The 24,836-nt window shown below is 37.3% G+C and overlaps 2 protein-coding genes across 3 annotated transcripts in view; one reads left to right on the top strand and one right to left on the bottom strand.

The window, feature by feature from the left end:
- The first annotated feature begins 298 nt into the window (after positions 1 to 298).
- On the top strand, positions 299 to 23,316 carry LOC137982275 (centrobin-like). 2 transcript variants are annotated; one of them, XM_068829351.1, is made up of 28 exons: positions 299 to 443; positions 2,029 to 2,231; positions 3,473 to 3,614; positions 4,000 to 4,109; positions 4,305 to 4,469; positions 5,006 to 5,041; positions 5,776 to 5,856; positions 7,444 to 7,560; positions 7,956 to 8,054; positions 8,295 to 8,450; positions 9,716 to 9,796; positions 9,973 to 10,005; positions 10,119 to 10,199; positions 11,291 to 11,386; positions 11,744 to 11,821; positions 12,006 to 12,124; positions 14,295 to 14,360; positions 14,525 to 14,639; positions 15,583 to 15,939; positions 16,062 to 16,159; positions 17,246 to 17,336; positions 17,827 to 17,862; positions 18,217 to 18,274; positions 18,419 to 18,540; positions 19,294 to 19,392; positions 20,165 to 20,382; positions 21,927 to 22,128; positions 22,819 to 23,316. In XM_068829351.1, the coding sequence occupies exons 2-28, from the start codon at positions 2,049 to 2,051 to the stop codon at positions 23,104 to 23,106; spliced, it is 3,327 nt and encodes a 1,108-aa protein (XP_068685452.1). In that variant the 5' UTR covers positions 299 to 443; positions 2,029 to 2,048; the 3' UTR covers positions 23,107 to 23,316. The 2 variants fall into 2 exon arrangements, with proteins under 2 accessions (XP_068685452.1, XP_068685453.1); XM_068829352.1 differs by having other exon boundaries at positions 303 to 443; positions 22,877 to 23,089.
- Positions 23,317 to 23,837: 521 nt separating this feature from the next.
- LOC137982277 (trafficking protein particle complex subunit 1-like) overlaps positions 23,838 to 24,836 on the bottom strand; it is a 4,541-nt gene continuing 3,542 nt past the window's right edge. The window contains exons 3-4 of the mRNA XM_068829353.1: positions 24,547 to 24,685; positions 23,838 to 24,100 (exon numbers count right to left, since the gene is read on the bottom strand). Coding sequence (XP_068685454.1) covers positions 23,984 to 24,100; positions 24,547 to 24,685 — 256 coding nt within the window. The 3' untranslated portion in view covers positions 23,838 to 23,983. The remainder of the gene's footprint in view (positions 24,101 to 24,546; positions 24,686 to 24,836) is intronic.

Raw genomic sequence — 24,836 nt, 5'->3', positions numbered from 1 at the left:
AACGAGTGACCGACTTAATCTCACTGGGTGGGGGAGGCTGGTGAAATCGTTATTCATTATCACGATGTCGTATTTTGTATTGGCATGGCTTTATCAATGTCCAGACTTCGAAAAATACAAGAGTGATAATTTTCTTTTTCGGACCATTGTCGTGACTAGATACGGAGCTCTTAACTTTTTCGTTTATTTGTTTGTTTTCTTTTTGTCTTTTCCACTCCACCCTCTCTCTTCCCTAGATTGAATAGTTTGTTTGACAGCCTCATTAAGAAGGGACTGGAACTAGGGTAAATGTAAATTCATCGTAAAAGTATGTTTCACGTTTGTTTGTCTTCATCAACGGTCCTGGCTTCGCTTGGCCGTGTTAGCAGATCTTTACCAGATTTTTCTCCTTGTGATTTCTGATTCCAAAGCTGACAAATTTTGCTTCGATGCTATCAGTTGAGGTAAGTTTCTTTAATGTGGATTTTCATTTAATCGGCATGGTACATTTTCCTGATCATTGTTGACTGCGTCTTCTTACAGTGTGTAGCTTGGGTTAAAGAAAAAAATCGTGGTTTATTCTGGGAGATATACACGCATTGCAGATTTTTTCAAGCGTTCTTGTTATTTAACTCCTTTGATTTATTGCTTAATGCCTATGGTTTTGCAGCAAATGTTCAGTTGAACTTGCGCGGGTGACCTTTGTATACTTTATAATTTAAATAAGATTTATATATACAGATGGTGAAATGATCAATGATTTGACTCGTTCTGGGTACATGGAGAGTTGGCGTTATAAGTCTGTTAATCAAGGAGAAACACTTCATGGCATAGCTCACAGAACTTAAAGTTAACTCAGTCTGTGTTTTGCTCAACTTTACTGGAATAGTCATACTGTGGACCGGTAACACAACACCGGATATTTGGTTGCCGGTTTCCCTTGCTTATCACGACTGTTGTAGCGCTTAGCTTCTTCATTCATTATATATATCTACATGTAAAAATCTCCATAGTGGACGCATTTTGATTGGTTCTCACGTAATCGTATGATCTATCAGTGGACAGACCCATAGCTGATGTCATCATAAAAACTTTTAATTCTTTACTATATAAAACAAATAGATTCCATGTTTCTGTGTGTCTGTCCAGTAATATATTACAGAAGACGTCAAAATGTGGTAAGAACGTCAGTCACCACATTTTGATGTCATTTGTGATTGTTTACTGAACAGTTGCATAGCAACATAAATTACTTTATTTGTTTTAGATAATTAAGAATTAAACGTTTGTAATATGCACCTGTGCTCTGGTATATCAAAGACGAGAACCAATCAAAATACATTCATTATTTATTGACCTTATAATAATAATAATAATAATAATAATAATAATATTATTATTATTATTATTATTATCAGAGCGAGTTTCAAATGAGTGTTGTAAAACCAAAACCAAAGTAATTACTTAAACCAATCAAAAAGGACGGACACAATCCAGTAAACCAATCAAAACTTGAAGTAATTACACGTAGCCAACACAAAGCGTGGGAAAATGTGCACGCACGAGCTACAATTGGGTTTGGTTTCACTTCTGATTGGTGGAAAAAGTGGCGCAAGAACTTTGAACCATTCACTAAGTGAAGTAATCATAAACCATTTAACAATTTGCTAATTACTTTCGACACTCAATTGAAAACCACTCTATTATTATTTATTATTATTATTTTTTATTATTATTATTATTATTATTATTATTATTATCAATCACTCAGTAATTGGTTCAAAGTTCTTGCGCCACTTTTTCAACCAATCAGAAGTGAAACCAAAACCAATTGTGGCTCATGATCACACGTGCACATTTTCCTGCGCTTTTTGTTGGCTACGTGTAATAATTACTTTGAGTTTTGATTGGTTTACTGGATTGTCTCTGTCCTTTTTGATTGGCCAAAGTAATTACTTTGGTTTTGGTTTTACGACACTCGATTGAAACTTGCTCTAAATAGAGCTTGCCTCCGTGACTTGCAGTAAATAACATGTTTGTTTTTTTCAGACATACTGTGTGTATATGTAATGGATTTCAGTCCCACAGCACCATCTGTTCCAAAATATGGTTCCTCCATAACCCACACCATGTCAGTAGCAAATGATGTCAAGTCACAACACACCCTTTTATTCAACCCTGTTACTCCTGATGTTTCACCTCCACAACAGATAACAAGTGGAGGATTTACCATGAAGAGCAACGAGGCTTCGGTAAGAGACGTGTATATCAATATGTCATGTGACAGTGTCAAAGTTAGCCCACTCTCATTGTTTTCCTCTTTCTGTCCTCAAGTACACTGAAGTTCCTACTATATTTGGTAGAAGATGAAGAAAAGAACCTCAAAGACTTGGTTATGTAGCCTGCATAGTGGCCCAAAGGGAGAGCTGCTATGTAGGCTATTGTTATGTGACTATTTAACCCTACAAACTGTATTAACGTTGATTACTGTCAGTAGATGAAAAAGTTATTATAAGGTCTTACAGCAATTTTAGCAAATATATCCTCAACTGTTTCATTTGTTGCAAATGTCCATTTACACTACAAGACTCAGCATAATTAGGGCTAAACTGGATGGAATACCATGATGAAAATGTAGAGGATTTGATGACATATGACCCAGGATAAGAAGTATCCTGGCTTTCAACAAATTCTTAACAAGTTCTCCCTGGTCTCACTTATTTGATGAGTGATCAATCCTGTCTATAGAATAATGATTTTTTATGAAATTGTGGAGATAAACATCAGTGGATCAAGGTAAAAATTAATTATTGTAGGTTGAAAAATTAACGGAGGTCAGAAGAAATACGTGTACTGCCAAATGTTTCAGGTGATCATTAAGTTCATTGACAACTCTGCTGGATTTATTATTTTAACCAGTGGATTAATTTATGTGCTCTTTGAGTAACTGGTACATCATGGTTACTGTCAGATAGAGAAGGGAACAAAGGAGCAACAAGCTTAAATCTCAAGTTATGATAATCTTTAATGCGCACCAGTGGCTCAGTTGTTAGAGCATCATGCTGCCATACGGGAGCTCATGAGTTTGACTCTGGCCGGACCAACTTTCAGGGTCTTAAAATAACTGAGGAGAAAGTACTGGCTTTGTAAATTACATGCCACAAATGTTTGGACTTTCAAGTCCTCTCAGATAAGTGCTATAAAACTGTAGGTCCTGTCTCACAAGCTTTCCTGTTTGTCAACACCATGGGGAGACCCTCAGTGTTGTAGTCTGTCCTCCTTTCACATACATGCATGGGTTGGGTGGGCGAGTGAGATCAAATATGGACTGATAGCGACTGCCAGAGGCGCTTTTACAATCTGACATCTGATCTCACCCTAGAGAAAGAATTTTAAACTGCCATGAGACTATGTGATATGTGCAGATATAAATCCTAAACCCAAACCATAACCATAATTCAGTAATTACTTTCCTTTACAACTTTGTTTTCAGGAAGCATTGGAGTACAGTAGTGTGACAAATGCTGACATTCAGGAGATGGAACAAGTGAGAGGGCATCTGCACATGATGCTACAGAACTGCAAAGGGCTCTCAGATGACAGAGAATTTGATGGTGTGCCAAGCACAGCTGCAGGCTAGTTACAGGACTGTTATGTATTGCTTCATCATGTAAAACTCTTTCATTCCATTTGTTCTTGTTGGATCCAGTATGTACCAATAGAGACAGCTCTGTGTATCATTAGATAAGGAAGCTTGAGTTAAGTAATTCAAATAATAATAAAAACTGCCGATAAGTTTTCCAACTGCCAGAATCACATTAAAAATAATGAGATTCTGGCAGTTGGCTCACCTTAAAATATAAAAACCTACAATGTAGGCTTTTAGAATGCACATCACACCTTTCATGTAAGTTTATCAGATGAACGTTTTCAATAATTATTGAAATAATTACCAAAATAGTTTGTGATGAGAAGTTAGTTTAATATTTTGATTCGTACATTGTGTCTTGTTTATGGCAGATTTTGAAACTCAGGAAAATGATGAAGACAAACAGTCTGTTGTGAGCGTGGATACAACAGCTTTGCTTCACAGACTTTTGCCAAATTCCTCACCACTTTCAGAAGTTCCGGTAATAACTCAGTAATTTAATATATATATAATTATATATGTGTGTGTATCTGCAAGCTGACATGTTACTCCTGGGTTTTTCTATTGAAGCAAGTTTGCTTAAATTTTTATGTTTATATATTTATGGTTATAATTTCACTTGTTTAAACCCACCTTTGTCACTACAATTTGTTCCTTGAACATGCATTCTTGGCAGGTCCTTTTCCAAAATGGAGATCAGACTGGTAGACAGATGGTATCATTTGCAGATGACAGAAAGCTGAAATCATTCCAAAGTAATAAAGCATCTAGCGATAAGAGCCTTCTGTCTGAGAATTCTCTGTTGAGGGAGCAAGTTGAGAGGGAGAGATTCAGAAGAAAGGTTTGTTCAACAAAAAATAATTATTCACCAAACCAACTATTAAAGACTGGTCAGGAATGTTTGAACGTTTAGCTGTGATTGTCTGCAAACCATACATGTACTGTATGTAGGGTTGTTCTTGCATACCCATCCAATTAGTGGCTTTCCTCTCACTTTGTGTCATGTCATGAAATGAAGCTGAATCTGGAGCTACAATAGCTTTTCTCACTATTTTGAACAGTTAGAGACTCAGTCTTGCAAACTAGGATGAAAACATTTTTAACTTGAACTTAAACACATTGGAATAGGCTGGAACAAAAATGTGAATGGTTGCACTGGAATAACTCCATTCTGACAACCCCTATCAGTGGAAAAACATGCAGTTCTATCCTTTTTCCTGACACTGCCCAACCTGGACGCTCTACAAAGATATGCATTGAGAAAACGTTAGTTATTAAATGTACATAAACTTCATTTCTACTGATATTATCATTAAACTATTGAATTTCATGTATAAATTATACTGTACGATTTTATTTCTTTATTTTTACAATTAGCATTGTGAACAGCAGATTCAAGAGTTGCATGGAAAAGTAAGTTGTTACACTGTAATAGATGTATCTTAATTCACATTCATTTGTCTTTTGCTCCTTTGCATTGTATTGCTTAATGGCATAATGAAAAAGAATAACAATAAAATTAATATATCATTATGATAAATAATTATTACTATGAAATGATCTTAAGCTTATATGTAGCTTTATTCCACAATAAAAATAATATCGAAGAGCCTTAATTATACATAAGCATCATACAGTAAGGACCTATTTTTGGACACTTAAAGTTAATTTGTTTTATAGAATCACAGACAATTTATTGTTTATTAATAAACAGTGCCTTGATCTTCAAATAAAATGAAAGCAACGTGATGTTAAAGCCTAATTGTGTTCATGATGTATTAAATTTTTCCTTATATGTGTGGTATTCAACAATTTTGCAGATGTACACCATTTGTTGCTAAGATTAAAGAAGTTGACAGCCTAGTTGTTGGCAAAGTGCTGATCACTTATTAAGTAAATCCTCAATCTTATAGCTTTATAAGCATAAGTGCTCTTTGCAACAGTACAAATAATACTGTAGGAAGACTGTAAATCAAACCAAATAACAGGAAGTAAAGATAGATCAAATGTAAAATCTCTTAAAATGTACAAGGATATTAATTGGCTTGACTTTTTGCAATAATATATGTTGATGCCATGAGTTTGTCCACCCACATGTCTTGCAGTATTTCATACTGGGATTTGAGTTTGTGAGGTTTTTTTTTCAGTTATTAGAAAGCCAGCAGCAGTTAGCAGTTGCTGTTTCTGCTGATAGAAAAAAAGATGCAATGATTGAACAACTTGACAAGGTTTGCAATGATTCAAACACATTTTCCTGAAAGTACTACATATATGCTCTCCTAATAAAACCGGCAGGTCTAAAACACAGGGCACTGGTTACAGGCCAGTGTAACATACATGTTACAGTGTACTGTGCTACAGATAAAGAAACAACACCAATTGAGTGTCTTCTAGCCCAAATCACTATACAAAAACGCTGTTTCAGGTCTAAGATAAACTATTGGCTTTAAGCAGCAACCCATAAGGGTTGAAACCTGTAACGCACGTTCACAGCTTCCGAATATTCAGTGCGAACTGATTGGTTGAATGTTTCAGTGCTAAGTACCATATTTGGAAACCTTGCACTCTTGTTGTTCCAAATAATTTATGGTACTTAGCAAATTGAATATTCAGAAGCTTGTTTCCCAGCACACAAGGGGCCGTTACACGTTTCTATCAACCCTTATGGGTTTCTGCTTTAAGTTTATTAATGGATCTGGGACTTGACCTGTAGAATGTGACCTGTGTTTTAGACCTGCCTCTCTTAAACTATATTTATAAGTTTCATACGTTATTTCTACTACCGTATTTCAAAAAAAGGCGTTTTACCCATTGACTTCTGGGGGTAAGTCTTCATAGATTTTACACTGTCTAACAGCAGACGATTTGACTCGTCAATGGGGGCTGGTCCAGGAGTCAACTGGGTTATTAAACAGTCATCCAGGTATTGAATTTCATAAGCTGGGTGCTCATGGGTAATCTGAATGGGTCAAGCCGAGTCTGGTTCCTCTCAACTTTGAGGCATAGAAATTGCTGTTACAGTAGTTTATCCTGTTATGCATCCAGGTTCAACTAGTTTTTGACCCAAGAGTGTCGTGCAAGACCCGAGTGCTGCCTGCCACTGTGAGGCCAGTCACTGGGCTAGGCTAGTGACTGCAAGTGGAATACTGACCAGCCAGACAGAGCACAGCTGCCCTGAGCAGTGTGTACCTACACGTCTCGTTGCATGACTGAGGGTGGTATGCTTTCCTCTCTGACTGTCCAAAGGAGCTTCATTAGTTGGCTTTAATGATCAATTTGACTGCTGTTTGACATAATTTCTAAAAGAATAGATATTGAATTTAGTGATGTATTGAACCTTTGAACATATTCAGTCTCTCCATTTCTGAGCAAGATGTACATGATTTGTATGCCAAGCTCCTAGAAGGATGGACCAGCAAGGGAAAGTGGATGTGCCACCTTTTCTCACCCAAGCTAGGGCAACTCCGGCATCACTTCAGTGTGGGACTGAAGGGTTGGTGCTGTCAACACTTATCCCTATGGTTCTGGAACAGAATCTTCTCACCCTGAGGCTACTAAGAACTGTTTAAAAAAAAAAAACAGATGCCCCACCCAGGATGGTGCAAATGCAGCATGCTGTTAGAAGCCTCAGACAGGATTTCTAAGAGGACAATCAACTGAATTAAGTTACTTACATGTATTAACTTTGGACAACCCCCATGTAAATGTGACAAATAACCGGTTTCTTAGGAGAGAAAGAATTAGCACAGAGAACAGTGGGGTTTTTTAACTTGTACATAGTTTTGGTGAATTTCATTTTTTGTTTTGTTATTCAGACTCTGGCCAAGGTTGTGGATGGCTGGAAAAAACATGAAGGTGAAAAAGTGGCTATCATAAACCAGCTGAAAGTAGAACGAGAAAATGCCGAGCTGTCACAGCAACATCAGCAAGAGGTGCAGACATACGGTTCTGTTTTTATAGATCTATGTTGTTTTCCTTCTCTAATTGCTAAGTGAAGTCTGTCTTTGAATACTCTGATACTGTACAACTGTAAGTGTATTGTATTTGTCTGTTTTGGAAATTGCAGCCGATTTTTGGCAGTGTACCTTTTTGGGATAAGTGTGGAAATGGTAGTATTAAAAAAGATGGCCAGCCAAAAAATTAGTTACTGTCATGAGAGAAAAAATATTTTTGACCTCTCTCTTTCATCTTTTGTGTATGAGTTTGGTTTTTTTCCAAGAGCTGACCCTGTTGACATGAATACATGTAATGAACGCTCCACACATGTGTGCTTACATTATTTTTGTTTTCAAAAGTAGGTTTGTTGAATTTAGGATTGTGATTGCAGATGCTGTTACAGTTTGAGAAGGAGTTAGCACAAGCAGTGGAAGCCTTAACTAAAGAACAACAAAAAGCTGCACAAGCTGAAAAAGAAAAGCAGACTCAGGTGAAAAAGGCTGAGGTTTTCCCTTGAATAATTTATGTCCAACAGCTTCATCAGCTCTGTTGGTCGGTGTGTTACAATATACTGTATTGGAAGTCAGGCCAAACTCTGGTCAGGCCTGTGTTTAATAAAACATGTAGTTAAGGAAAAATGTCAAGTGCTTATATCATAACTCATTTTGTCCTTGGAAGATTTCCCCCTGTTTTAAACAAATTATAACATTTCTTTTCCAATGGTTTTTAGCTCAAACAACAGATGGAGGAGAGGACAAAGCTTTTGGAATGCCTTTCAAAAGAAAGGGACACTGTTGCTCAAATTGAAAGAGAACAAGAGAGTTTACAAAAGGAGCTGGAAGAAGTAAAAAATAAATATGCTGAAGCTGATGAAGCTCTGAAGAAAGTAAGGAAAACCTGTTATGGCTATGTAAACTGTGAGAGAAAATAAACACTGACAGAGCTATCAAATTATTGATAAGTTAACATTTAAAGAAAATATGCTTATAGAGAAGGCAACGCACAAAGGGACTGCAGAAAATGTGAGAACTTGACATGCAACCCAAGAAAGATTTATAATCATGTAGTAAGACACAGTACTAATAACATATTTCAAATATGGCCAAATATGGGGGAATTGTTCTGATGATAGTAGACAAAACACTGACCCCCAGTCCATGGACTACCGCGATGGACTACTCAAATGGACTACCCTGAAAATACCATTAAAACAATAGAATAATAAAATAATAGGATAACATTCTGTTTCTCTTGCTACTGTATTTGTTCATGAAAAAAATGTTACTTCCACAACAAATAATTATTATTCATTTAGCGACGGATATACTTGTCAAATTTTTCTTGTGAAGTGCTCCAAATGTTACAAAAGGCGAAAACACACGCAATTCCCTAAGGGAATCACATGACACAACAGAAACAACTGAAAATCGGTCGGCGCTAACTAAAACACCAAATTTTTGTATTTTCAGGTTCATTCCATTATATTCCGCTTTATTTACTGTTAATGGACTTGGGGTCAGTGTTTTTCTTCACCACCAGCTTTGATTCTTACCTTGTAATCCCTTGAATACAAACATAAAAAATGTATACGGACTGTTAGTCCACCAACTGATTTTTGTGCCAACAACTCTCATATCAAATAAAGCCATGATCATCACAGTTATGAACGAAATTTTAGCAGTTGTGTAGAAAAGCCTGAATGGACTTCAAAGGGTTTGTACCTGTGACCACTCTATGCCGATGCGATCTTCTAACCAACTGAGCTATGAAATGTCACATTGGCATCATGAGCTGAGGTCACAGGTTCAAACCCCATTGAAGTCCTGAAATTTTCAGGCTTTTCTATGCAATTGCTAAAATTGTGTGACTTCATAACTGGGAGGATCATATAGCTTCACTTGATTTCATATCTGCAGTTCGATACATTTCATATATCACTTCATTTATTGACCTCTCATATACCTAGGGAAGCCCTTTTCAAGTGTGGAGACCCTCCGTTGTTTGAGAAATGCATCCTTTCAGTTTGAAACCCTCTCTTGAGTTGTGATGCCCGTAATGGCTTAGACCATTCCAATAGAGGGATCCAGTTTTCACAGCAAAAAGTGGAAATGTTCAGAATTTATCACATATGTCACTTTTGTTCTCATTCAGCAATCAAGCTTTGTTGAAGAACTTGAAGCAAGAATTGCTAATCTTACAACTAAGCATGAGATGGCTCTGCTAAAAGACAAGGTGAGATCATCAATTTTTGAAAACAAAACATTTCATTAAATGGCAAATCACACTTTGAAGAATAATGAAGTGTGAAAAGAGCATCTAAAAGTACCGGTAAAAGAGATAAATAATTGCATGTGTAGTTCACAAATTACTAACTAATAAATTACATTGTGTATTACTTTTTCATTTAGGAAAGGCTGAACCAGGAGATACAGAAAGGAAATGTAAGCTACTTCATTATTTGGGGAAGACTTTTATCGGCATGCTTTTTTTTGGAGTCTTTTTTTTCTATATTTAAATTAAATAGATTTTCAATTTTCGATTGATGGATTTTCAGGATTGCCAAGCAGTTCTTGCTTCAGTCCAGAAAGATGTTCAGCGACTGGAAATGGAGCTTGATACCAGCAACAGGGAAAAGGTACAGTACAACTTGTAATTCAATGTAATCTACTGTAACAGTAACAGTAGTCTTTGAAAGGCTGTAAATGTTAAGTGTTTACAATCAGTGAAACCATCCAAATTGGCTGCTATAATTTATTATTAACTGTATAAAAATAATTATTATTATCTGAGAACCCAAAGGTCTTCTTACCCTAACCCCAAGCAACAGTCTGAAAACAGTGGTAATCAAACCCAAAACCCTGCATTAATTAGTCATTTAATAATGTATACCTAAAGAGCATTATATTACAAGCTAAGGAGTTTCCAGTAATGTCCACTTTACTGGCAATTAGGTTTGTTGGACAAAATACAAAGAGACTAATAAGTACATGTAACAAATTTGTAATTGACAGAGACTTAAAGATAACATTTTAATGGACACTAAAATTTCTCTTTATTTTAATTCTACTTTAATTCAAACTAATAGAACATCATTTTAAGAGTACCTTATTAACTCAATTACACACTACTACTGTACCCTCGAACAAACACCACACCCAATTAGAAGAATGCAGCTTCTACTCAGGCAAGACAACATTTGGGTGTGGTCACATTAGGGAGTTAATTAGCACTAGACTGTTAAAGTGAGGTTTTATTGTTCAGTGTTTCCCGTGAGATTCAGAACACCACTGCATTGACACTAGAGTAGCGTCAACACTACTTGTGTGTTTCTCTCAAGTGTGTTTCACTGTGTTTTTCTCAAGTGTGACGGCAACTAATGATAATTATTATTACAATTATTTTCTCAGCAAAATTAGCTTGACTTTAGAACTATAAAACATGGTTCTGTTTTGTTCAAATTACTGTATATACCCACAAAATTAAAACGTAATTAATACCATTGTTGTTGTCATTGATTTAACTCTGAAATATGGTTTTAGATTAAACAACCCCTTGAAATAACTTTGCCCTTTCAAGAATGAATGCTGCATGGGAATGTTCTTTTTAAAACGTGTTTTGGTGTTTAATAATTGAGTAAATAATCTACATTATTTATTATTGGACAAAGATTGTCGGCTTTGAAAGGTAAGACACATAGTATGTGTATGTTGCTACTTGAACCCTTAGGAGAGCTTAAAAATGGAACTTCGCTTAATGGAAGCAAAGCACGAAGCCAACAGGACGAAAGAGGAGACTGAAAGACAAGCTGAAATGGAGAGAGAGGTCAGTGAATGATTCCATGCTTGTGTTGTTTGATCAGCTACCTGGCCTATTAATTTTTTTTAATAACCAGTAATTGTTAAATAAATGTTAATTGCAAACAAAGTTAATGCAGAAGGTGATTTCAAAACAGAATGGGGGGTCATGGGCTCAACAACTACAAGACCAACAGCTAAGGAGAAGTTCCTCTTTTCAATAACATCTGGTCTTCTTGACCAAACTCAACATAAGGGGAACTCTCTGACTTGCTTACCGTCTGTGATGCTTGATAGAGAACCCTGCCATAGGTAACTTAATTATAACAACTACTACTTTACAAATGACAACATTTTCTGGAAAATTCTCCTAATCCTCTTGCAGATGTCCAAACGGTTAGAGGAGGTACACATTCAAATGTCAAAAGCTGAATCAGAGATGAGAGAAATGCAAAGAAAACAGGTGCATTGTAACTATCTGAGCCTTTTGGTTTGCATACCTATAAAGCACAATGTTCACCCACCAACATTTTGGTGTTCTTATTAATATTATCAAGTTTGAATTTGGGCTTTCAAATCTCAAAATTCTCTTTTAAACTTTACAAAACTAATTTTAAGGCTGTTGTTCTTGCTTTATTCTACTTTAGTTGCAAGAGATGAGTGTCAAACATAAAGAAGACCTTCAACAACAACTTGCTAAATTTCATGAGGAGCTGAAGAAAAAAGATATTAAACTTAAAACTACATCAGATGATTATGAGGAGAGGTATATAGAGCTGCTTTAAGTTTCGTTCACGCGTGTTGATAATCATTATTGTCATGATTGTACTTTAAGCTGCTAATTGCTTAACAGAAAATTTCCGGTAATGATTAAAAGCAACACAAAACCCAATATTAACATCAAGTAAGATGGTACGTTTTAAGCCCATTGAATGAATGAAGTGGAGAAGTCTTTCTTTTGTGACTTACACATGTAGGCATGCTCAGAGAAATATCTGAGTGCACACAACAGGAGTTACCAGTGGAAGGGACGGACGCCTTTCCAATAATAGTTTGGATGCATTTCTTGTGAGGCACAGCAGGAAACTGGAGGGCCAAATTATTGCTGTTCATGTACCAAACTTCCTGCATACTTGTAGACAAGTACTGAAATTCAACAAGTTTCCCATATAATTTTCTAACTAATTTTGCCCCCTGCATGTGCATAGTTTATCATTTTCCTGTGCTCTGAGTATGCAGTAAAGTTAATTAATGTGATCTTGATTGGTTCATTGCCCCCTTACCCTGTAAAGAAAGTTGCTCAAGAACAATGACATGCAAATATATATATATATATATATATATAGCGCAAGTAGGGGGTTCCAGTTAGCTGCAGAGTGCTCGATACGTGAAGTAGAGCAAATATAACGTTTAGAAGAAAGACAACTTCACAGCGTAGCGACTTCAAGTTTCATGTTTGGACAATCATCAGGCTACAGATCTTACATTTGCATTCTAACTCATTTAAAGACCATTCTAATACTCTAGGGGAGCGTGCTATTTTAAGTTCGACAAAAGGTATTTGTTCTTGTGTCTGCATTTAGAAATTAACTCGTTTCTTTTGTTCAGTAGGTGGCGCGTATCTGCTTTTATTATGTACAACTTTTCTGTAAGGCACAGGTCGCATCTCTTTGATCCACATTTGTATGGTGAGGCGAAAGACTCTATTGCCCAGCGTAGCGTGTAATTGATGTTATTGTCCTTTAGACTCCAGATATGCCTCGATAACTCCGTCTCACTGCAGTACTTTTTATGCCTGAAGGATTTAGTGTGATTGTTGTATCGGGTTTTAAATTCTCCCTCTGACGCTCCGTAGTAGATTTTGGTGTTGTTATCGCTTGTCACTTCGGCTCTATAGACTATAGACGATGATAGACATTTGCCGTCTAAGGGGCATGATTGCTTGTTTCTGCAATTGCATAGCCGCGCTTCGTTAGGTGTTTTCGTGGCGTGCGTTGACGGTTCCTTTTCCGTTTTCTGAAAACAGAAAACGGAAAAGGAACCGTCAACGCAATATCCTCTGGTTCAATCCACCATACAACCTGCAAGTCAAGACCAACATCGGAAAAAATTCATCTACCTGATCAAGAAACACTTCCACAAAGGCCACAAGCTTCACAAAATTCTAAACACGAACACAATCAAGCTTAGCTACTGCTGCACAACCAACATGACAGGCATTATCAGGCAACACAATGCAAAAGTATTAAACGCCACGAAAACACCTAACGAAGCGCGGCTATGCAATTGCAGAAACAAGCAATCATGCCCCTTAGACGGCAAATGTCTATCATCGTCTATAGTCTATAGAGCCGAAGTGACAAGCGATAACAACACCAAAATCTACTACGGAGCGTCAGAGGGAGAATTTAAAACCCGATACAACAATCACACTAAATCCTTCAGGCATAAAAAGTACTGCAGTGAGACGGAGTTATAGAGGCATATCTCGAGTCTAAAGGACAATAACATCAATTACACGCTACGCTGGGCAATAGAGTCTTTCGCCTCACCATACAAATGTGGATCAAAGAGATGCGACCTGTGCCTTACAGAAAAGTTGTACATAATAAAAGCAGATACGCGCCACCTACTGAACAAAAGAAACGAGTTAATTTCTAAATGCAGACACAAGAACAAATACCTTTTGTCGAACTTAAAATAGCACGCTCCCCTAGAGTATTAGAATGGTCTTTAAATGAGTTAGAATGCAAATGTAAGATCTGTAGCCTGATGATTGTCCAAACATGAAACTTGAAGTCGCTACGCTGTGAAGTTGTCTTTCTTCTAAACGTTATATATATATATATATATTTTGTATACCTTTTCCTACATTCATGCAATAAGGCCATGCTTGAACATGACGGATACAATGCCTAATGTGTCACTTTCCTTAGAATCTGTGCATTTCAAGAAAAAATGGCCTCACTTGCTAATACAAGACAGTACATGGAGAAAGAAAGGTATTTTCTGGTTCTTTTGTTGCATGAAAGATATTAACTTGCATTTCAATTATTGTACAATAAATGCAAATTTGTGTAAACAACTTTCTGTACAAGTTTGTTCATTACCCCTTTGTCAGCTCCCTCAACTTATTACTTAGTGTACTTTTTTGTTTAAATTTCAGGCAGACACTGTCCCTCCGTTTGCAGCAGATGATGCAGTCTCACTGTGATGAGGCTGTAAAGCTTTTAAAGTCAAGTACTGCTAAACTACCAGACCCCATCTCAGGAATGCAGCAGGTATCATTGTATATTTCTAATTGTTTTGATTTGATTAAAGGCAATTTAACAAAGTTAACAACAAAGAGTAAACCAGGCCCCAGTTGTTCAAAAGGTGGATAATGCTATCCACCGGATAAAACACTATCCATTGGATCTATGCGCAATTGGTTTTGCTAGTGTTTATCCACTGGATAGGGATTTATCCGGTGGATAGCGCTATCCATCGTTTGAACAACCTGGGCCAGAATGCCTGGAGTTAGGACAATGTGCAAGCCAGCAAGTTATGCGAGCCAACATGACGATCCACATGTGAGTCATCATGCGAGTTACACTCTTAGACTTAAGTGTTTATCAGCGCTATTTGAAATGGCTGCTTAGACTTAAATGCGAAATTCGCATGGCTTGCATGGCTTGCTGGCTTGCAGGTTGTCCAGCCCCGAATGCCTGCATGTTTGTCTTTAGGTGTAGTTAGTAGTCAGTGGTATTCAGCCTTACAGGAGGCTGACTGGTTGATTGGTTTGAACAGTCACAAAGTCATGGTAGCATTGTGGGTGATTGTCTTGTGGTGTCTCGTCCTTCTCTTTTTCTTTTTTGTTCCACTGCTTGTCAGTAACGTGGGTGCCTGGATGCCTTGCATGGGGGCTCATGGCTAGGTAGCAGGGAATTGCAAGCCTCGGGAGGGAGCATTACTCATTCTCGGGTCTGACTAGTTTTCCTCCAGTAACTTAGCCCTTGCACATCCCATTCACGCAACCTCCAATAATTATTCTTCAAAAACAAAACGAAAATAGAATAATAGAAATGTTAGAGAGATTTATACTTAAAGTTTAAGGTTAATATGGCAAGGTTTATCAGAGTAAGGAATTGCGAAAGTTTGTCAGATGTTTATACATGCACTTTGATTAACTTGATGTTTTTTCTTGATTAACTTGTAACGCTTACTTTCTATTGGTTTTTGTAGTTCAACTATGGTGAAGACTCTTTCATGAAGACAAGTAGAGATACCGGTTCATCTTTTAAATGGCAGAAGGAAAATGAAATGCAAACAGATAAGATTCCATTCACTGCTGCAACACTACCCTCATCCTTACAGCAGCAACAGCCAAAAATAGCTGATAAAACCTTGTCCATTCTATTGCCACCATCCAAACCACAGTACAGCACCACATCCGATTGCTCACAGACAGATAGTGGCATGTCCTCATTGGCAAGTCACCTCAGCATGAACAGTGATGCTGATAAACAAGGCATCTTGTCACATGATCAGTCCAATCTGGAGTTTTATCCCCTCCGTAGCTATGAAAATGATTCACCTAAGGTCAGTGTGCTATGAAATAACAATGATTGTTAATAAATGATGAATAGTGTCCTTTTTGGGGGAAGGCCTTTGGTGCACCAGTTAAGAATACTAGTAACAGTATGACACTTGTTTCTCATCAGATTAAAGAGGATATCAATGAAGTCACTCTCATGGAGCAGACGCTTGACCCTGAAAACACATTACTCTCTGTATTTCCTCATGAAATCCACAATGAAAGGTACTTTATAGTTCTGGTAAATAAATGCAACCATCAGTCCAACAATAATAATATTATTAAAAAATTAAGATATTTGTTTGTTTTCATGTGGGTGGAATGATTCCAAGGTTAGGATTAAAGCTGTTCATGTACAGTAGATTCTTTTAATTGGTAGATTCAAGAATCATATTTATTGGGTTTTAGTTAGTTTCATCTTGTAGAAAGAATAAATTCAACAGCTACTCCTTTTTACTGCTGCCCAATAGGCAAAACCAGACAACACAGGAAGTCTGTTCTTGACGCAAAGCAAACAATAATTTATTTGTTAACATGTACTTACAGGTAGTTAAACTCTGCTGGTATTTCCAAGTACCCCAAATACTTAATTTGACAAACTTCCATTAATACAGTAACATTATTGATATTACTGGTAATAGCAAAGCTATCTTAGAAGTAATTTTGAAGAAGAGCTCCCCTAACTGACTGTTGGCCAACTGTCGGCCAACAGTTCACCGACAAGTAACCAAGAGCCTACCAACACATTAATTTGACTGTACAGTACTTCGTTTTTCTCTTGTTCAGTTGTTGAGGGTGATAAATCGGTAAATAGTTAAGCCATTTTCAGCCAACAACCTACCAACAGGCTACTGACTACCCACCAACAGTTGACCAACTGTCAGTCGACTATTGGCCACCACTTTTACCAAACGCTTTCACAAACTGTCAGTCATTTGTCGGCCAACAAATCTGACAGTTTGTTGTCTGTTGCCCAACAGTCGGTAAACAGTTTTTTGAGGGAGCTCTTCTTCAAAATTACCATCTTAGAAGCTGTATGTGTAACTGCTATTTGTTCACATAATTTTCTGTTTTTGTGTTTTATTTTGTCAAGTTAGGCCAAATTTGGAGCAAAAGACATCACCCTAAGTTACTTGCAAATTGATTGCAAATCATAACAAAACTCAAGGCCCATTTCTTGAAAGTTTGGAGACCACCCCTTGTTACCCAAGGACTGAAATTTCCCTCTTTCCCAGTTTCTTAGCTGTTAGTGTTGTTATTGTTAAAAGCTATCATTGGTAAAACCGTTAAACACGGACATGTCTTCTACAGGCACATTTCATCTGCGGTCTCACAAGATATCTCTGATAAATTGGAGGAACAAGAATCTCGCCAAGCTGAATTGAACCACTATGTGAAAATGGTACTTAGCTACGTTGTTATTATACATACATACAAGTACATATAGCTATATAGCTGATATACTTGTAGATTATTGAAAAGCAAAACAATAATAATTTTTTTACTTGGTTTAGCAACAAAAATTATATTTCTATGACAGCAAGGGAATGAAGAAAACACCTGCCACTAGGATGTTCTGCTTTCTTCTCTTCCTGTAAAAACAGCCTCTTAGCAATGAGAAAACTATTATGGTACTGTGAGTACAATGCACTTGCAGGCGCAGATCCAGGGGAGGTGAAATGGGTGAATTTTCACCCCCCCTTTTTCTGAGCCCCTCTTCTTGCACAGACCTCAAACACCTCAACCAGGCTTTGGTTCTATTACATTATTGCAAAAATTCACTCTCTCTTCCCCCCCCCCCCCATTTCAAAATCCTGGATCTGCGCCTGACTTGCAGCCAGGCCTAACAATACTTTAAAGATACTTTTTAAAATGTGTTCTAATGTTTACAGCTCTTGCAAAGATCACCTGGAGATCAACATTTTGAGGTAAGTAGTTTTTATCATCAAAAATATTTTTCCTGAATTTTCTTGTTCTACTCAATAATAATTAATTGTAGAAAGTAGGTTCTTAATTGAAAAACCCTAGAATGGGAGATCAAGTGAGACCCCAGATTGTTCATTATTTGAGCAGCTTTGACTTGCAGGAATAGATCAACATTACTGGCCTGCGTTGCTCGAAGCATGGTTAGCGCTAACCAACGTTAAATACCATGGAAACCTGTAGGTTTTGATATCTCTTAACCATCGGTTAGCGCTAACCAGCCTTCGAGCAACCGGCCCCTAGAGATACAGTATTTTTGAAATGTAAATTCTAAAATTATTATAACTTTGTTTTCACAGGGAAAGGATCCGTTATGGAATGGATTAATGCCAATTTCTTCAACAGAAGATGAAAAAGGTTTGCTGTCATCTTATGCCTCTTTCTACTTTTACTTTGATTCTTAATATGACAACATCATTTCCAGCTCAGTACATCATCATTACACTGCAAGTTATCAAATCCAATAATAAAATTGCTTTTTCTTCTCCTGTTGACTGATAGTGGACAGCCAGACATCATCAGGAGTGATATCTCCCATCCAATCAGATCCTCAGAGTGACGAATATCACATGTCTACATCTCTTTACCAAACTGCTTCTTCAACAATTCCTGGTATCTATCAGGTACATGTATTTAGAAAACAGTCCTCAGAAAATACATGAGCTGATTGGTTAAAAATCATGTTTCTATAACTCGATGGAGACACAGAACTAGCACGAGCTGTTGGCGTAGTGATGGCATGAGCAAAGAGAATTTACATTTTGATAATTAGAGTTAAGAAGTTGTTTTTCTTTTTCTTGTCATGTTGTTTTCTAAAAGAAATAACAAACATGTACTCCGTGTTTCCATCGAGTTATAGAAACACGAGTGAAAGTTTGGGAGAACTCAAAAAAGCTGTGGAAACACTCGCCTGCGGCTGGTTTTCCCACAGCATTTCTCGTTCTCGAACTTTATCTCTGTTGTTTGAAACTTAATTTTTGTACCCTAGACAGATATTTTTTGTCATAAAGCTTTGATTGAGTTGTGTTGTTTAAAAGTTATTTCTCGGTTAACATTAAATTAAGTTGCATCATTGTGAGTAGGGGTTAGGAATTTGTAAAACTACACAACGAACTACACTGCCATGACAAAAACCCTTAACCAAAAGTAGGAAGTAAAGCTGTTCTGCACAACCCAGTTTTTGAGTGGATTTTAACCCATTGACACCTGAACCACCCTGGACCGCCCCCCCCCCCCCCCCCCCCCCCCTCCTCCATTGACGAGTAAAATCGTCTGGCATTGACAGACTAAAGTCCCAATGGGTTAAAGGGAATGTAATACTGAGCGCAGTGATATTGTTCATTGCTTGTTAACATTATTAATATGTTATTTTACAGGATGCCAAACAAAAAAGGCTGCTTACAACACAACCTGCATTCACAAAAACAACAGTTTCACCCACGACATTTAACATGCCACCACAAGCCAGGATAGATGTGAGCTTTTTCTAATGTCTCAGACTCAAATACTTAATATTTAACCCTTGAACCAATCGAACGTCATTGAGGACTAAAATTATCTGTGGTTGGACAGAGTAAAATCTGTATATGTCACCCTTAGGAAGAAAATGGTTGCTGGTGAAAAAGTTGTACAGTGTACCATTTAGTTCTTGATAGGGTGTAGATGTTAACCTTTTCACCTCTCAAGAGGCCCTCATTGACAAGTAAAATGGTCTGGTGGTGGACAGGGTAGTAGCTACTAAGTGAAAAGGTTCATTTTTTTTATTGATGACATCTCTAAGACATCTCTAAGTACTATTAACAAATTGAATGTGGTTCAGTGTTGTCTGAACTCTTATCAACAAGGTTATTCATTGTCACAGTGGTCAAAGTGTTCTTGCGCCGAATGAGTCCGCAACAAATTTGACCACTGTGATGATGAATATCGTTCTGGATAAGAGTACAGACAGCACTGATTTACACTGGGTTTGATTTTTACCACAATATTCCACGTCAAAGAAAGTGTTTATTTCAGAGCATGACCAAGATTGTGACACAAAGAAAGAATAAGCATTGTCTATAACTTTCTTGCAATCTGGTTGGTTTATTTCCCAAAATGAGCATTTCTGAGTTGTCATTACAACAAGATAAAGTTGATACAAGCAGTGTTGTCTAGACTCTTATCGACAATGGTAAATTAACCAAATTATCGGATTGCCAGATTACAAGCCATTGTGCTAAAAAGTGCTTTTGTTATTAAATCCACTAGATTCCATCACAAATTCCCTACTCACGATTAACTCAAGTACCTCCTCACACCCCACCCAGGAGAGAAAGGGACAGTGACAATCAACCCCCTTCCTCAGGCACCTTGACTCCTCAGCAAGTGGGTCAATTGTCTCGCATGCTTGGTATGTTCTCTGAGCCTGGTCAGCCCCAGTTTACTGCTGAGCAACTGTATGCTTACCTCAGAGGAGTACAAGACAGGTACAGATAACTTCAAAGAGCCGTGTTACAAAATTTAGCCAAATTCAGCAGTTGGGAACTGGTAACCAAATTGCACAAAACATAAAAATAACTATGTTAATAATGTATTGGGGGGAAGGTTTGAATAAAGCAGCAAATACATTTGGTGTTTGAGACCTGTTCAGCCTGACGTTTTTCAAAGTTAATTGCTTTTGTTTCTGCTTAAAATGACTGCACATCACAGCCCCTTTAAGTGCAGTTTCAAAGAAAGGATAATGTTTTTTCAAACTTGCTTTGATGTTGTCAATGGACTGCTGACTTCGATCTTCCCAAAGCTAACCCTCACTTTAATTACATGTGAGAGCTTTTGTCATCATCTTAATGGAGAGGACATAGTTGACTGCTTAATGGTGGCGATGCCCCCAGCTGACAAGTAAAATCATCTGGCATTAGACAGAGTAAAATCTGTTAAGGACGGTGCCTACTAATTCAAAGCTATTTTTGCGCGGTTTACTGAATATGCAGGAAAAGCAGATCTTAACAAGCGTTATTGAAATCCAAAACGAAAATTGGGGGTAACCATGCATTTTTCGAAGATAATCAATCAACAATATTTGTAAAAAGCTTTGAAATACAAAGCAATGTATGGCGTTCTCTTCCAAATTGAAGCTTAATTATCTCTGAAAAATGCATGGTTACCCCCAATTTTCTTTTTGGGTACCAAGAGCACTTGCTAAGTTCTGCTTTCTCCCCATAGTTTTGAGCCACGCAAAAATATCCCTGTATTAAGAAGCATCACTCATAGGAAATCCGAGTATCTCGAGATGTGCAGAACGTATGCGCAATAACAATAGTAGGCACCATCCTTAAGTCTCCCTCCCAGGGGAATATGGGTAAATGTAAATACTAATATTATTCTCAAAAAATTGTGGTTGAAGTAAACCCAATCTTTTGGGGCAAGGAAGTATCATTAGGAAGCCTGTGAGAAACCACAACCCAAGGCATCATCACTCTGCATCAGTCTTTGAAATATTACTAAACTCAGTGGTTTCAATAGAACAGACAACAAACGAAAAGAATTAGCTACTTCACTTTGAGAAGCCAACTACTTTTTCCTAAAAAACTCCTTTTCAAACCTAAGATTAAAAAATTAATCATTTTAACCATGACACAGTTACTTCACCAAACCAACCACCAGCTTTAAATTTTATTTAAACTCCTGAAACTAATATGAATTGCTTTGGGAGGGATATCAAGGATTTTAATATTAAAGCATATAAATTTACCTTGCTGAGTAGGCCAGCAAATAAGCAAATGAGAATGCGACCAGCAGGTGCTTGCTACAAAAATTCCAGCGGTTGCCGCAAACCACTAAGAGAAGACATCACACGCCAAGCATTGTGTCAATATTGGAACCTTGTGTAAATTTTACTTGTGCCCATTAAAAATAAAAATCATTGTGTTCTTCAAGCCAGTGGTATCCTTGACAAACAGTCGGGTAAACACAAATTGCAAGAGAGGCTGCAGTCTAAGTTAGCAGTACTGTTATATTATTTTCTTTTCAGGTCAGGCTCTTTAGCTACTGAGCAGACTATGCCTGTTCAACCCTCTGTCAGTACAGCAAGGCATGGCACACAAGAACAACATGCATCAGGGCCTGGTCACAAAACAAGAAAAGAATCACCTCCCCAGGCTTCACACAAGATGCAAGCAGGGACCGAGAGTAAAGCCAGGAGAAGTCTGGACACAAACATGCCCCGGAAACAGGTTAGAACAGTTTTAGCATCAAGTTGTTATCTCTCTGTGTCTTTTTAAATATAATATATTGTGGTAATGTGGCCAGGGAGAAAGCTCTCTCTTTTGGGGATTGCCAGTGATCAGGAATCGAAGATATCTCAAGGGTTGCCCCTTCGACACATTTGATATATCGCAATTCTTGCACCTTTTTGAAACGCATTGCGGCCATGTTTTCCTTTTTCTAACAAATCCTGCCTCTTTATAGGCTTCACAACTTGCGAAAAACCAGGCATCTTTTCTTCCAACCGAGTCAGAAGGGGAGTGGGTCTATTCCTGATTTGACGTCACAAACTGATTTACATTGCATTAACTCTTTGTAAACGTTCATGCAAAGTAGATTGTGATGTCAAATCAGGAATAGACCCACTCCCCTTTTCACTCCGTGTTGAACAAAAGATGCTTGGTTTTTTGCAAGTTTTGAAGCCAATAAAGAGGCAGGATTTGTTAGAAAAAGGAAAATATGGCTGCAATGTGTTTCAAAAAGGTGCAAAGCTTCATTTTTGCGAAAAAAATATTTTGCGGTTAGGGGCACTTTAAGCCTCTGGCTTTTGCTATCTAATAAAATCATGTACCCGGTAGCTTTGTTTACGCTGTGAACATAGTTTATCTTACAGAAAAACAATGTGAATTAAGGACATCATGCTTTTGCTTCAAAATCAGGTTCAAGGCTCTCAAACCCAGGGCCCCTCTGTTAATGGTCACCCTATTGCTCCACCAGGAGGCCAGGCTACAAAGCAAACAGAACAACTGGGTAATCCAAAAGCTTACAGACAGCAGGCCCGACAAGTGACAAGTCAATTTGGGCCTCCCGTGAGGTATCCAGGGGGTCCCCCAGGGGTGCCAGATGGAGGTACCAGTAAACCTGTTTTAAAAGTGGGAACACAAGGCAAAGAAAGCAAGAAGATTGCTCCAGCTGGAAAACAAACAAAGACCAATGCATGGAGATAGTTGTTACGAAGTGTATTCATGTTGTTCGAAGCAAAAAAGCAAAATTATATATTATTTATTTTTGGATGCTGTACAACGTGACTAGTTTGTAGTACAATGACAATATTGTAATGTATAGCAGAGCTCCTTGCCCCTACCTACATTGTACCCCTAACAAAATGATTGTCAGTGATAGAAAGCTGATTATTAAACAAAAAAATTTAAAAGAAAGGGAGACTTAATATTATTTTCCCCTCAGCAAATAATACTTTTGCCACCTCACATGGAAAGCCATATGTGATGGGGTTTGACGGTTACTTGTTGTTTCCATCATGATGTGAGGAGGTTTGACGGTTACATGTTTTGTTGAGGTCTTCTTTTGACGTACTGTGTTTATACATTGTACATAAAGGGAGAAAGTCAATAAAAGATAAAAGAACCTCACCACATAAAATGAAAATACAACACGTCAAAAGAACACCTCAACACATCATGATGGAAACACAACACATAACCATCAAACCTTGCCACATAATGACAAAACCTCACCACATAATGACAAAACCTTACCACATAGTGACAAAACTACACCACAAGACAAATTTTCAAGACCACAAGAATAAAGATTACATAAGAAAGTTAACACTTTCCATTATCACAGCCCACTTGTACTATCTTCAAAAACTCCTCTTCTCAACCAAATTAGGAGGACTTATTTACTTCCCCTTGTAAACTGAAAAAATGGCACATGATGAGTTTTAGAACCATTTCCCTTTATTGACAAAGGTTTGATCAATATACTACAACACTGATTGATTTTTAAACTAAATTATTGTTGCTTGGTTTTCCAGTCAAAGATCTTCCTTCACTTGGTCGGTTTTTTTGTGCTTGATCTTGTTTAATTGAAGACTGTCAAACCTCTTATGAATGTATCCAATTTGGATGCAAACAGCTCGCTTTGAATAGGTTCATCAAGGCGGCAGAGAGGGTTTTTAACCACATATTCCACATAAATCTACAAAAGGACAACAAAACATTGGTACAGTATGTGATAGAGAATAATACTATATGAAACTTTGTTAATGAAACGAATTGAGCAGTCTCAAAAAAACATAAAAAATCCAATTACTGTAAGCAATAGAAGACGTTTTCCACGTTTCCATAGCTGGGGTCCGGTTATGCAAACCCGAAACTTCTCCTCGTGTTTAGATGAGGCTATGGAAACATGGAAAACATCCTCTATTACTTTTATAAAATATTTCTCAAAAATAATTTGACAAATGAAGGAAAATGCTGGGTTTTTTTTTTTACTTCTTGATTAAAACAGATTTTCTTGATTCACGCTCATTTTTCCTACCAACCAATCAAAACACAGGTCTGACAACACATAACCAATCAAAATTTTGTTATATAGAGCACTTTTTGCCTCTACGTTGGGTTACCAACAGATAATGAAATAACCTTGCTGTATATGTTGAAGAGAATATCTCTTGTATTTGCTACACTCAGATCTGTGTTCAGGATAAACTTGAGCCCTGTAGGTGTTTCATAGAAATGTAACTTGTACTTGCTTGTCTTGTAATTTAGGAAGCCATCTTTACTGACATCCAGTCAAGGATTTCATAAGTAGATGAGAGCACATACAACAAACAAGTGATTCTTTTCAAAAATGCATTATATTATTGAAGCAGACTATTACTACAGAAATCCAACTCTGTTTTACATATCCATAGTATTCAGGAGCCACACTT

This window comes from Montipora foliosa, chromosome 13 (assembly GCF_036669935.1).
Source record: "Montipora foliosa isolate CH-2021 chromosome 13, ASM3666993v2, whole genome shotgun sequence".
Classification (NCBI taxonomy): Eukaryota; Metazoa; Cnidaria; class Anthozoa; order Scleractinia; family Acroporidae; genus Montipora; species Montipora foliosa.
Note: the sequence above shows the minus strand (reverse complement) of the source record. Positions and strands in the feature narration are given on the sequence as shown.